At 43.3% G+C, this 13,757-nt stretch overlaps 1 protein-coding gene across 1 annotated transcript; it reads left to right on the top strand.

Moving 5' to 3' along the window:
- The first annotated feature begins 469 nt into the window (after nucleotides 1-469).
- On the top strand, nucleotides 470-11,183 carry CHRNA1 (cholinergic receptor nicotinic alpha 1 subunit). The gene is made up of 9 exons (XM_030454606.1): nucleotides 470-571; nucleotides 2,416-2,561; nucleotides 2,676-2,720; nucleotides 3,113-3,222; nucleotides 3,306-3,501; nucleotides 4,148-4,385; nucleotides 5,515-5,738; nucleotides 7,008-7,247; nucleotides 9,163-11,183. The coding sequence occupies exons 1-9, from the start codon at nucleotides 532-534 to the stop codon at nucleotides 9,292-9,294; spliced, it is 1,371 nt and encodes a 456-aa protein (XP_030310466.1). The 5' UTR covers nucleotides 470-531; the 3' UTR covers nucleotides 9,295-11,183.
- Nucleotides 11,184-13,757: the final 2,574 nt, after the last annotated feature.

Below are 13,757 nucleotides of genomic sequence, written 5' to 3'. Positions count from 1 at the left end.
TTTGCTCAAAGATTTCTCATCCATCAGTGATGGCTGCAAAGGGAGCAGCCTCATCCTAGCACACAGTCTGTACTCTGGTGAAGGTGCTTCAGAAATAAATTACTGCAATCTGTTTTCCCTCAGAGAAACAAAATCTCAAATCTGGTAAGTTTCTCTGGTCACAAAGCTCTGGGTCTCCAGCTCAGAGACCTCTCAGCATTTTTCTGAAATTTTCAGTTACTGTCCAGATAATTCTTTATTTATGTTTATTTGTTTATTAAGTCTCAGATCACATTGCCACTTTGGAAAAATGACCTTCTGTAAACCGCATAGAATATTTGACTGGTGAAACACATTGTACTCCCATTTCCAGCCCGGCAGTGCAGTGGCCCTCAGCTGTCATTCCCAAAAAAACAGGTGCTGTAAATGAATACCTCAGTGCTTATATTTCCCAGCACCCTGGCAGCAGGCAGCACAGCCCCCTTCTGAAGAGACCTCAAAGGCGCTTTGTGTGTTTCTCCATCTGTGTGACTGCAGCAAGAGGAAGCAGGGATGATGAAGGTCCACCTCATACTCCTCCTCATCTCTGCAGGTAAAGGTGTTTTAGACATTGCCTTGAATGGGGGCCAGCTCCTTGCTGAGCATGCAGGACCAGGGTGTTGGGTACCATGGTATGAGCAAATGTGTGTTCTGGGAGCAGCCTGTCCCACTGATAAGGGTTTGTGAACACATCAGATCATTTAAATGACAGCCTTGGAGTGCACTGCTAATAGCTCAGATATAACTGTAATTTCAGAAACCAAGTATTTTGAAATTATAAGGTTTTGTGTTTGTATTTCTCTCTGTTATCCTTTTGCTATGATTCTGTTTACTTTAGTTTTACATGTATCCCAAAATGTGTGAAAGGATCTAGTAAACATGGCTTGAAATCTAAAAATTCATTACCAGAAATTTCATTAAGTTGTGAGCCTACTGGCAAGGAAACAGAATTGGCTTGTAGCTGCATGTGTTGTACCAGGATAATTCTTCTTAAACTGTCCCTTAAAAGAAGTATTTTGTGTTCCTAAAAACTCTCCACTGTATTCAAGCAGTATACTAAATTCCTACTAAGCTACACCAGAAGGCAATAATTTGTGGGATTTTGCTAAAGCAAAGATTTTGACTTAGATATGATGGTGTGATTATAACTTAAAAATTGAAAGATGGTTCCTGCTCACTCCAGCCCAGCCTCCTGTCCAGGGAAGCAAGCAGTGCTTGTCTGCAGCTTTTCTCAACAGCATCCAAGCAGCTTAATACTATCTCATGGTAGGATAAGGCCAAGACAGAATCCTAAGCACCTCAGATCAACTATATAAAAGGAGCTTATGAAAAGTCAGCTAGGAAACAAGGGGAAATCCTGGCTTAGTTTGGAGTCAGCAGCGAAATTCTTGTTGGCTTCAATGACCCAGGATTCGAACTGAGAGGGGGGTAAAGCAAGGATGGGATCTGCCCAGAGTGCTTGTGGTTTAGGCTCAGCTGTTCTGTTCCCTCTCCCTGCCTTTAAGAGGGGTCACATAGCAAAAAACCTCAAGCACTCCATCCCTTTGCTTTACTCTGTAACAGTGAAGCAGCCCAGTCTGGGTTGGTGATGCCCCTGCTTGTTCTGCAGCAGACCACCCAAATGAACGGGATTCATCTGTTTTGCAGTGAGGTAGAAAGTTCTTCTATGAGCTCTCAGCCTTTGGGAGTGCAATGCCAGGCACACCCACGGCTAAAGCTGTGCTGAACAAGGCCACTGCTGCCATTTTCACTCCTGATGCTTTTCTTACACTGCTGAGTCACTCTGGGCAAGGGGTGGGCAGAGCTCTCCAAGGCCAAGCTGAGACAATCCCAAAGGAGAGGGAAATGTGAGACTTCATTGTGAGTGGTTTCCTTTTCTCTCCCCACGAACACAGCCTGTGTGAGCTCCTGCTCTGTCTAGACTTGTTGCAAGGAGCCTGGAAGGTGCTCTCAGCTCAGTGACTGATGTGGTTGGCCCTGTCCTTTAATGCTACAGCTACAGGCAAGACCCTGGAATTGAAGGTGGAGAAGACCACTTCAGAAATCTCTTATTAAGGGTACTCTCCGCACTCCAAGTGTTGCATATAAGCAGAGCTGAGAGCTGGGAGAGCCTGCAGAAGATTCCTAATCCTCAGTCTGATGTCTACAGTCATGGTGGCTATTTGGTCTTGTTCATCAGCGGTTGTTGTTGCCTTACTCCCAAGTTCTCCTGCAGACCAGATAGGTGGTTGTCCCTGCTGACTGTATTTGCAGTGCACGTAACACACACATGAAATGGGGAGTCCCACAGTGGGCTGCTTGCTGCTGACTGTATTTCCTTCAAGCACACCCCAGGCTGGTCGTGCTTTAGCCTGTCCCCTGTCCCATCTCCCTAATGCCACTCCTGCTGTTTTGCAGCTGGGCTGGTCCTGTGCTATGAAGATGAAAGTCGCCTTGTGGAGGACTTGTTCAAGGATTACAACAAAGTGGTGCGCCCAGTGGAGGACCATCGGGATGCTGTCGTTGTCACTGTGGGGCTGCAGCTCATTCAACTTATTAGTGTGGTAAAGTATGAAAGTGGCAGTGTCACTTTTCTGATGAAACAATTTTCTTCCTTTAATCTCGATGTTTGCTGCTACTGGATCTTTTTTTTTTTTTTTTTTTTTTTTTTTTTTTAGGATGAAGTAAATCAGATTGTAACAACCAATGTGCGCCTGAAACAGGTAACTCAACCATGTCTTTCTTCCAGTTTAAATAAATGTGCCGGGCACAGCCAGGAATAGCTGACTCTGTTATACTCTCAGAGGCAACTTGGATGAATGGGCCAGATAACAAAGCATTTCTTTTTTCAGGGGTCTCAAGAACAAAATGCACTCGACATTAGGATCCTTAAAAAAACTATTTTGCATTGTATTTCAAACAGTAGACTTCTGGTATACTTATCTTTTATATTATTTCCTTTTTTTCCTTTTTTAAAAACAAGCTTCTTAAACCAAAATTTGAGTTAATATAAAAAGGTTGAGGATCCCACTAGTATGTCCCAAAACAAGGGAGCTGTGTGTTTCTCCAGAAGTGCTGAAAGAGGCTCTCACTGGCTGAAATCCTTCCTCCTTAGCAATGGACAGACGTGAACCTCAGGTGGAATCCAGATGACTACGGTGGCGTCAAAAAAATCCGCATCCCCTCAGATGATATCTGGCGGCCAGACCTTGTTCTGTACAACAAGTAAGGGGGAGCATGATGGCACTGGGGGAGCTGTGTTAATTATTCTGCCCATATGGTTAATTAATGTCCTTTGACTTTTGCAGCGCGGACGGTGATTTTGCCATCGTTAAATACACCAAAGTCCTTCTGGAGCACACGGGCCGGATCACCTGGACACCACCAGCTATTTTTAAAAGTTACTGTGAAATTATAGTCACACATTTCCCGTTTGACCAGCAGAACTGCAGCATGAAGTTGGGAACTTGGACGTATGATGGTACAGTGGTTGTTATTAACCCGGTAAGCAAGCAGCTTGTAATTGAGAAAAGGAGTAAATATCTGGGTATGCTTTTAGAGAAATCTCAGATTTAGAATGGAATATAACCTTGTTATGACGAAAAAATAAACAGGTACTACCTGTAAAAAGAAGGGGGGGGAAAAAAAAAAAAAAGGAAAAGGAAAAAAATTGGAAAAAAACCCCAGAATGGCACCCCAGTTTATAGATCTAGTACAAAAAGTGCCATTTGACTTTTAGTTTTCTGCGTAAGATTAAGTCCCCTACCCTAATAGTCTCCTACCTGTCTATCCCCCTACACCTTCACACCATTCCTAATTTTCTTAATTTTTGGAGGGGGAAGTGTGACTTTTCTCTGCTCATTACTTCCATTTCAAAGGACTCTTTTCCTGTCTCCTCAGTTATGTCTCCTACCTGTAAATATTTAATCAGTCTGTCTTTTTAGTCAACTATCCGTGACTGTTTCTGTGAAACACTTAGTCGAATGCTGGGTAAAGGACAATATTTTAAGGCAAAATAACTTAGACGATAGTGGTTTGCTCACAAAAATGCATCAAGTGTGCAAGTTATTGGAAGCCCTGAGTGACAACCCAGTTTTGATTTGTTCAGAATATTTAATATTAAGAATTTACAAATATTTTTTGCTATCAGGAGAGTGACCGTCCAGATATGAGTAACTTCATGGAGAGTGGGGAGTGGGTGATGAAGGATTACCGTGGCTGGAAGCACTGGGTGTATTATGCCTGCTGCCCCGACACCCCCTACCTGGACATCACCTACCACTTCCTCATGCAGCGCCTGCCCCTCTACTTCATTGTGAACGTCATCATTCCCTGCCTGCTCTTCTCCTTTTTAACTGGCTTTGTTTTTTATCTACCCACGGATTCAGGTATGTGAATTTATTAATTCTGCTGCCATAGAAATTTCTATTCTAACAAGTTCCTCAGAGATTTGGAGTGCATGAAAGAAGCAGCCACCCTGAAGGGCAGTGCTTACTAGGACTGGACACTTCAGCTTGAGGTGGTGGCTCTAAACATTCTGCAAACACAGGGTAAGCGCTGAAAGCTAGAATTATTGATGTAAATAAATTGGTCTGATTTTTCACTGAAATCACTGATGAACTATCAAGTAATCTCCTGCAGCACACAGATTTGGCTAGTTTATTTTTTGTATTTTGCCATCTTTGAGTTAACGTGTTAGGACATCCCATGGTAAGTGAGCTCACAGGGTGAAGGAGGCCCTTCTGTGCTGCAGGGGAGCAGGGAGCTTGTTACCCATCCACATGCATTACCTGATGTGGAACACAGAGTAACCCTGGCCTCTTCTGGCCTGCTTTGTCCCTGCCCAGCAGCTTTTGCTCCCTATAATGACTTACTCCAGCTTACTGCAACTTTTCCTACTGCTTATAAAGAAAGCATTAGGAAGGAGCTTAGTGAAATTACTTGATGCGTTTTTTTTTGTTGGAAAGCTTTATAGACATTTGACCTGGATAGAAAAAAAAGATGTGTGAATCATGTTTTGTGGTTCAGTTTTGACATCCTACGTATTGGAAGATATCAAATAGCAACAGACCTCTAGTGTCAGGTGTGCTTTTTGACTGTCTTCCCAGCCCAGCATGAGCCTGCTGGAGAGTAAGACAAGCAAAGCCCCAGGAGGTTGTGGAGTAAACATTAATCAGGTGCACACACTTCATCATTCAAAACCCACGGCCCATGAGGTGCTCCTGGCAACTAAGATTTCCATGTCCACTGCCTGTACCTCACCCCAGTAGTACCTGCTGATTCCCACCCTAGTGCCAGAGCTGATGCTCCCAGGTTTGGCCAGCCCTGTCACTGCTTTGGATGCTGGAGGAGATGATAGCAGTCTGGATGCACACACATGTACTTGTGTGAACAGCCATCATCCACACCCTATCCTCTTAAATTTATACTTTCTTCACTGACAAACAGTTTCTTAGTTTGTTTTTGTTTGTTTGGTTGGTTTTGGTTTGGGTTGACTGGGGTTTTTTTGCACCGCAGGTGAGAAAATGACTCTCAGCATCTCTGTCCTGCTGTCTTTGACTGTGTTCCTGCTGGTCATCGTGGAGCTGATTCCCTCCACCTCCAGTGCAGTGCCTTTGATAGGCAAATACATGTTGTTTACAATGGTGTTTGTCAGCGCCTCGATCGTCATCACGGTCATCGTCATCAACACCCACCACCGCTCCCCCAGCGCTCACACCATGCCACACTGGGTCAGGAAGGTGAGCTCCATGGCTTTGCACGTTTCCTGGTTTCCACTGAGCACTCCATATTTTATTGGCAGGTTTTCTAATAAAAGTCAACAAGAATTGGGGAAGTAAATGCATCACATTAAATCTCTGTAGGCACAAGAGCCAGTGTTTACTACTTAGCTGTGCATAAAGTCAGCAAGACTGCTAAAGTGCTGCTTTAAGTAACAAAATTGCCCACTGGGGTAGAGCCTTGCAGTGAACAAATGAAGAAAAACATGAGAAGCCAAAGGGACAAGGAAAAGAAAAAGGATTAGCTGGTCTCAAATTACATTTCCTGATTTAATTCTCCATCTGACTGCAAAACACTGCTGCCTGCTGGTGGCCAAGTTCATCGGTACCAGTGAATGCAGAGCACAAAGGCCATGGGGGATACCTGTGTTCAGCATCCCATTTTGCAAAAGCCAGGACCTTCTCTGTACTTTTCCAATAAATACAGTTGCTCTGCAGTCCTTGGAAAGCAAAGAGATCCTTGCACATTAGTCTGGATGGAATCATGAGATGTAGAAAAAATTGGATGTCTATCATTACAAGTTCTTTGCCAGGGAGACAGTACCAAAGTGGATCCATTCTTATATTCTCACCTTTTTTAAACCTGCCTGGGTTCATGTTAAAGCATGACATGAACAGGAGATTGTTCTGTGGTTTTCTAGTTATACGTTTAAGGCTACAGCTTACATCAAATTTGCTTTGCAGCACAGTCCCTGCAGAAGGGAGATTTCAACAGGCAAACACTGGACATGCTTAAGGTTGCTCTGGCAGCAAGCCTCTTTTTCTCCAAAAGAAGTTATTGTAGACCTTATATGCATGTATAGCAAACATTTGTAACAGCAAAGTCAAACAAAAGCAGCCAAAAGAGATCCTTTGTAATCCATTCTTCAATCCAGATTTGTAACCAAATGTTCCCGTTTAGATGAGGCTGAGAGAGTTCTGTCAGCCCATCCCAGCTGAGGGTCTGGTCCAGAATGTCACACCCCTTCCTCACACCTAGATGTTCAGTATATGGTGGGGGAAATGGTTTCCAGAGAAAGAGTGACTCCATCTGCCCCAGGGCACAAGGCTGACAAAAGCCCCAGGGTGACTGAGGTGTGGGCTCTGACAAACTCCAAGAGGGAATCTGTAGCTGCTCCAGCATGGGAAGCGATCTGGGGTGGGGGAGGCTTGATTTGTTCAGCACACAGCTGCATCTGTAACACAGCCCCACTGACCAGCAAATGTCATCTTCTCCCTCTTTGTTTTCAGATCTTTATTGACACAATCCCAAATATGATGTTTTTCTCTACAATGAAACGACCATCCAGGGACAAACAAGACAAAAACATTTTTGCAGAAGATATTGATATTTCTGAAATCTCTGGGAAACCAGATTCTGTGCCTGTCAACTTCTACTCCCCGCTTACCAGAAATCCAGATGTGAAAAATGCTATAGAGGGAATCAAATACATTGCGGAAACAATGAAATCGGACCAAGAAGCCAGTAATGTAAGGCATATTTTGTGCATGATTCTTTTCTTGCTTTCCAATTGCTACATCTCTTTTTGGCAAAATATCTGCCTCACAAAAACACTGCAAACTGTGGTTTGGCTTTAGCAGGGGACCATCTCCTGTTGGTGCAGTCAACAAGGAGCAAGAGATACTAGTTGCAGATGGAAACGGAATCTTGGCTTGGGGAAGAAAAAAAAAAAGGGGGGGGAAAAGAAAAGAGTATCATTGCTTCAGGTTTTCTAAATGTTGTGTGTGAAGCTGTGGACATGGAGTGTCTGTATGCAGCAGAGCAGTTTCAAGAACTGTAAGCACGTTCCAAAACACATTCCTCCTGTCTTCCACTCGGGCATCTTCCCCTTGTGGTAATCAAGCTCCTGCTGCTTTTGAAAAGCCAGGAACCAAGCCAAACTCCCAAAGGCTAGTAGTTTTATCTGAGAAGTTCTAAACATAACTTAAAAATTATAATTCCAGTGTTGATAAGGCTTTTATTCCTGAATTAGTTCCTGCAACTAAAGCACGTCTCATGAGCTACTCTGATTACTGACTTTTTTCCACAGTGCAAGCCAAAGGAAGGATAAGTGCCTGTAGAGTCACACATGGCAGTGTTCCCCAGGAAAACCTATCTCTGCCTCATTCTAGGACATTCAATCCAATTAGCCCCCTCTTTTATTTCAGTTATTGCAGCTCACACAACTTTTGCATGGATAATTCAGTCCTGGTACTTCACCTTTCTAGGTGATCATAGACCTTTCCTGCTGAGCTGCAGGCTAGCCTGAAGATGGGGATACTATTGAAAAGGAGGTGCCTCCTTCTCAAGGGCAGGATTTACACCACGGTGTTTGTTCCTGTGACCAGATTCCTGGAGCATGTGGAATGGCTGTGGCCATGTTCTCATGTTCCCCCTGACTCCTTTGCCTCCCTGCAGATAAGGTGCTACCTTCATCTGCACTGGCACTGCTTCAGTACCTCTGGGCTTCACTTCCTTCTAGGCTTACAAGGAGGGTCTTCAGGTTACTGGCAAGTGCTGCCTTCGGAAGTGGAGTCCAGCTGCTTGTGTCATCTGGGCACTATTGATATCACTTCCAGGAGGGTTCAAGATCCAATTTTCCCAAACAAACAGAAGGTTGTGGCTTCTGGAGGCTGCCAGTTACAAATTGCCCTCAAAACACTATTGGTTGTGAGTGCCCTATCTGTGAATTACAACAGCCTCTTCTACTTGTGGGGCAAAATTAGAGAGAAAATTAGAGAAAATTAGGTCAGTATATGTCACTCTGTAAGGCAGAGTTACAGGGTGGAAATTTGGAGCTCACCTGCACTCAGCACTTTGCACTCTGCTCACTTATGGTGCTGGCTTCCCACAAAAGCATCCTGTGAAAGCACCGTCACAGAGCAAGTGCTTCACAGTGTCCCACAGTTGAAAAAAAGACTAAAAAAGATGCAGAGAATGTTTTCTCAGGCCTGAGACTGTGTACTATGCATGGGAAGCAGAGAACAAGGTTAAATTGATGACAGTTGTTTAGGTATCCTAACAGAATGAAAATGCAATAGAAAAACAAAAGCCAGTTGGATCAAACCAAGTGTTTTGTTTTAGTGTTTTAAACTTCCAAAAGCAACACTTTTGATTTAAAAATAAGCTTTTCAAAAATTTATTTTAAATTAAATTGTTCACCAAACTGCCAGGGTATCTAAGCAGTTTAGTCTTGAAACTTGCATTTCTAGGCAACTTAGGCTTTCTGAACCATGGGCTGTGTGCTTTTGAGAAGAAAAAAGAAAAAAAAAAAAGTATTTTTTGGCATACTAATAGTGGAACTTAAAGAAAAGCCTTTTGGTTGTTCAAGACAGTGAATTATAAGATACCCACAACAAAAAAGGTTTTGCAGAGATTTTACCATCCCCTTTGTTTCTTTCCCAGGCTGCAGAAGAATGGAAATTTGTTGCAATGGTGGTTGATCATCTTCTCCTTGGTATATTTATGCTAGTTTGTGTTATTGGAACATTAGCTGTGTTTGCTGGTCGCCTTATTGAATTAAATCAGCAAGGATGAACATCAGCTGGAAACTATTTGCTACCCTGATCAGCATCTGAAAGCATCTTAACCATCAAAGCCTGGCCAGCCTCTGAAAGTTTCACAGACAGGAATTGGTCCCTGCTGGGGAAGAGCAGGGATAATAAAACCTAAGGCTCCATACTTAGCACTTCTGAGCAGCATTTCATTGCCAAAGAGGAACACTTGTGTTACTGGTAGACTGAATGGCCGTCAGCCAGGTTTTGATGCATTTTACCATTTATTAAAAATGTTACTGTGTTAATAAGACTGTCTGACTTTGTAACCCACAGATACAATTCCAGAGAAATCAATAGCAGTGTAATAAGCTTTAGCTGAGCTGTAAATCTGTATCCAGCTTTAGCATTCAAGCTGGTTTCAATATCTGCTCTGTGGTTTTTGTATTGGCAGGGTCACAAATGATTCTTGTAACACTAGATGTAACCAGCAGAAATACCTCAAACTCTATGCTTATGCACTTGATTTTCATGCACAAATCTGAAATGACTGACTCTTGTACGTGACTCTACCTGTAGAAAATCTTGATGCAGCAAAGAGGAGACTGTTCCTTACTGTGTGAAGAATCCAGCCTGTTGGGTCCCACAGGTATTTATGCTATCAAGTCTCATGGTAAAGGACTTGTAGGGGAGGATTTTTTTGCCCCTGTTTTATCACTGAGCCCTGCTCTGTGGCCATCAGGCATCTTGGTGACCATATTGCAGTATGGTCCTCTTTATTTTTTCCTACTAATGCACTCTTACTGCACTAATGCTAAAAATTTTCAGTTATGAGCATGAATGCTCAGCAGCTGCATGCTAAGGGAAAAGTTTAGGCCAAAGGGGAAGGAATATATCCATAGGATAACCTCTGTACTCTGCTTACTCTGTTGTGGGAAGCTGGGTTCGTGACAAGTAATGGAGAGTGGTGCAACTTCAAATGTGGGTAGGTGTGCCCAGTGTGACACCTTAAAGCCACTTCTCTCTCTTCCCTGAACACTGTCCCCTGCTCTGCTGAAATATATCGTGAGCATTAAATTCAGATGCAGCATCACGAAGATTCTTGCTAGGGAAAGAGGATCTCAGCTTTATCTGTGTATGACAAAATGCCAGGACACCCTCAGGCTTCTGAGCAACTCAACCAACCACCCAAGCTTTATCCAAATGTTGAGCAGCAGCTCACTCTAGTGGCTTAAGAGAAGTAGCGCTGCCTTAGGCTAAAGACAGGGGTTACGCAAATACTCAACACAAGCAACAAACCGCTGTGTGTTTCAGTACGCCGGTATGGAAATCCTAGCAGTGCTGCTTACTTTTTCTCAAAAATAATGAGAGGTGGGCAAAATGATACAAGTTACTCATCTGTTCCCAGATGACTGTCTAGCCCAACGGGACTACTTTGTTAACAGCTGTAAATAATTTGCTGAGAGTTTAATAAAATAACGTGTACTATGTCAGTGCTCTCCAGGAATGTGTCACGTCTGCAGAGGGCAGGCACTTGAAATGCTCTATAGAGAAAAGAGGCCTTGTGCAATACTTCCATCATTGCGTAGTGTTGCTGGACAATTATTCTGGTGAGCTGCAGTCCTGAGCAAAGCAAACAGTTTGTCGGGGCAATTGATCCCTGCAACACTCCTCAGCTCTACAGTTTAGATGATGGTAAATCTTTGCCTCCCTGGATGATCATTAACCCTGTAAGCGATTGCTGAAGGTGTATGCTGAGAGAGGTCTCTGCTGATAGATGAGTGCTTGCTGCAGCTCTCTTTGGGAAGTATCACCTCTCAGCCTTTGGAGAGAGTCATGCACTTCCCTGGGTCACGATGAGCTAAGCTGTGGTGTGTTGGTGCCTGGGACTCCTAATTTAGGAGACTGCAAGTGGCACTAAAATTGACAGAACAATCCTCTTAGAGTGATGTGTGCTTGTATCTTGGTATTAAAAATAAACATCAAGTAACAAGATTTACGGTGAGCATTCCCATTATCTTTGCTCAGCTTCCTCAAGGCAGATCTAGGTCTTACCTTCCAAATTCCACCTGTGTGCCTGCATGTGGGTGTTCATGTTTGCCTGTCCTCTCAACTCTGGCTCTCCTTGCCAACCATGTTGCAGTGTTTTCTGTCCACTTTCTCAGAAAAAAAGTTTGGAATTATTTATTTGAAAAGTTTTGTGACAGTTTGATCTGTTTACAGGCATAGCAAATCTGCCTTCCTGTTGCTCTGAGTCTTGATGAACTATGCCTGTTGTCACAACTTTGAGATATGTAAAAAACAAATGCTAACAACTTTCCTCCTTGGGCTGCAGAATCTGAGCATTGTGCTCTGAGTCTCCAATGAGACAGTGCCCCAGATACCAGTCAGCACACTTCAGGAGACAGTTCATCTGCTTTTCTTCTTTTGCTGTGCTTTGAATACACAAATTGTACAGGTCTTCTGTAATCACTGTTCCTAGCTCACCTTTGTGGTACATTATTCTTAGGTGCCACTAATATCCCTTGCTACCAGTATCCATCTACTGAAGAGAGTACCCTTACCTATACTCAGTCTATTTCTGTTTCTCATCTGCTACTGTCCTTTTAACATGTCCTCACATCAGTATGCCTGTTAAAATGGGTAGCTTTGGAGGCTGTAAATATGTTGTCTCAAGTCACTGTCACAGCTAATTCACTGTCATGTGTAAGTACATATTGTCTGACAGTCTCTCAGTTACAGCTCTGTAGTCTCTCTCTGCAATCATAACACTGAACTCCCCTCTATCCTACTTGGGTAGCACTGGCAGCCCCAGGGAGATGCCCTGGATAATCCTTGTGTGACCCATATGTGTGTCTGCTGCCTCATTGACTTCAACAGACAAATTTCAGCTTCTGATAAGCAAAACAAGCAACAGACCTCACACACTCTCATTGCTAGATTTCTTTAAAAGTGTAAAAAAAAAATAATGAGAAGTAAACACTGTGGCACTGAAGTAAATAGACCTCATTTAAATGAAGGCAGACCAGGGGCCTCTGAGCGAGAAGGTGCCACTTTGACATCAATGGTACTCAGAGAAGTTGACTTGTCCCGCTTTTGACTGCCCTCTTCTTGCTATTAAAGCTGCTTTTCTTCACTCTGATCTTCTTGATAATACCCTATTTATGTCCCTAATGTAGCAGCTCTCTGGAACTTTTTCAGTGTGATTCTCTTTCCAATTTTTAAACAATTTGTCAATTAGCTCTCCCTTTCACATCCTTTAGCTGACCTTCATTCTACTTTCTACTGTGTCATGGGATGCTTTGTTCTCAGAGATGCAATCATCCCAAGTCTCTTTACCTTTTGGCACTTGCATCATTCAGGAGACCTGACCATTCTGAAGGGGTTATCTGAATTTTTAAAAGTCCATTACCCTATACCAGCTCCAAGGGAGAAATTTCACCTCTACATGAGTCTGTAATCAGAACAGGCTGCTGTTCCCCATTGTCACCAGGCAGATGGAATAAATTTGACTGCCTTATTCTGTTAGTCAGCCTGTTGCATCTCAGCTTTCTTAAAGATTTTAACTGATCAACAAAGGGAGCAGAAAAATGACATTCACTGAAGTTTAAATGCTTGATTGTGAGCTTGCCTATGCCAGGTGTGGTCACTGACCTACACCTAGTGCTTGGATACAGAAGGCCCCTTCAGTCTGAGAGCTTTTGAGAATTCAGATAATTGTATCAGACAGCTGTAAAACAATTTAAGTACTCGTTTTTACTCCACGATATAAGTTGCTGCAAGCCTCTGTGCTGTGGCTGTCTTCCAAGAGACGTGGGAAAGCAGTGTGAGTTTCATCAGTGTGCTGACTCAGCAGTTCCTGTTTCCACAGCTGAACCCAGCCACAGTGGGTAGGGACAGCAGAGCAAAAGAGTATCTCACACAGGACCCAGGAAGCACACAAACACAGTGCTAGGATTGGAAAAGGGAAGCACAGTTTGTTTCCTGGTAGGGTGGCATGCAAGATGTCACCTTTAAAGTCACTGAGAGTTTAACACATCAGGAATGTTTTTCACTTTGAACACTTTTAGAAGGTCGCTGTGATTGGATCCAGGTTGTCAGATCTCACATTTTCATGTTTACTAGTGCTAGATAATATCTAACACAGCCTCCAGGGCCCTAGCCATTTTCTTTGGTGCAAATTCTCTCACTCTTTTTCTTCCTTAAAAACTGAAGTGGGTACAAGGTCTCTCAAGCACCTCTCAGAAGAATGCTGTGCTGACACTGACTTCCAACAAAGCTCTGAGGTATTTTCTCCCTTTCTGCAAATCTAAGCCCTACTACATACTGAGGGCAATCATGCACTGCTTTGCAAAAAATATCTAAATAATTTTACTTCCGTCCCTGATAAAGTAGGAAAGACTGGCAGAGATATGGAGAACAGCTGACCTAAAACCAACTATTTCCATGCTCACTGCAAGAGCCCTTCTGACTCCCACTGGCTGTAGGTGGGCTATCTACAAAGAG

The sequence above is a fragment of the Calypte anna genome, chromosome 7 (assembly GCF_003957555.1).
Source record: "Calypte anna isolate BGI_N300 chromosome 7, bCalAnn1_v1.p, whole genome shotgun sequence".
Classification (NCBI taxonomy): domain Eukaryota; kingdom Metazoa; phylum Chordata; class Aves; order Apodiformes; family Trochilidae; genus Calypte; species Calypte anna.
The sequence above is the reverse complement of the archived record's forward strand: the minus strand, read 5'-3'. Positions and strand labels throughout refer to the sequence as shown.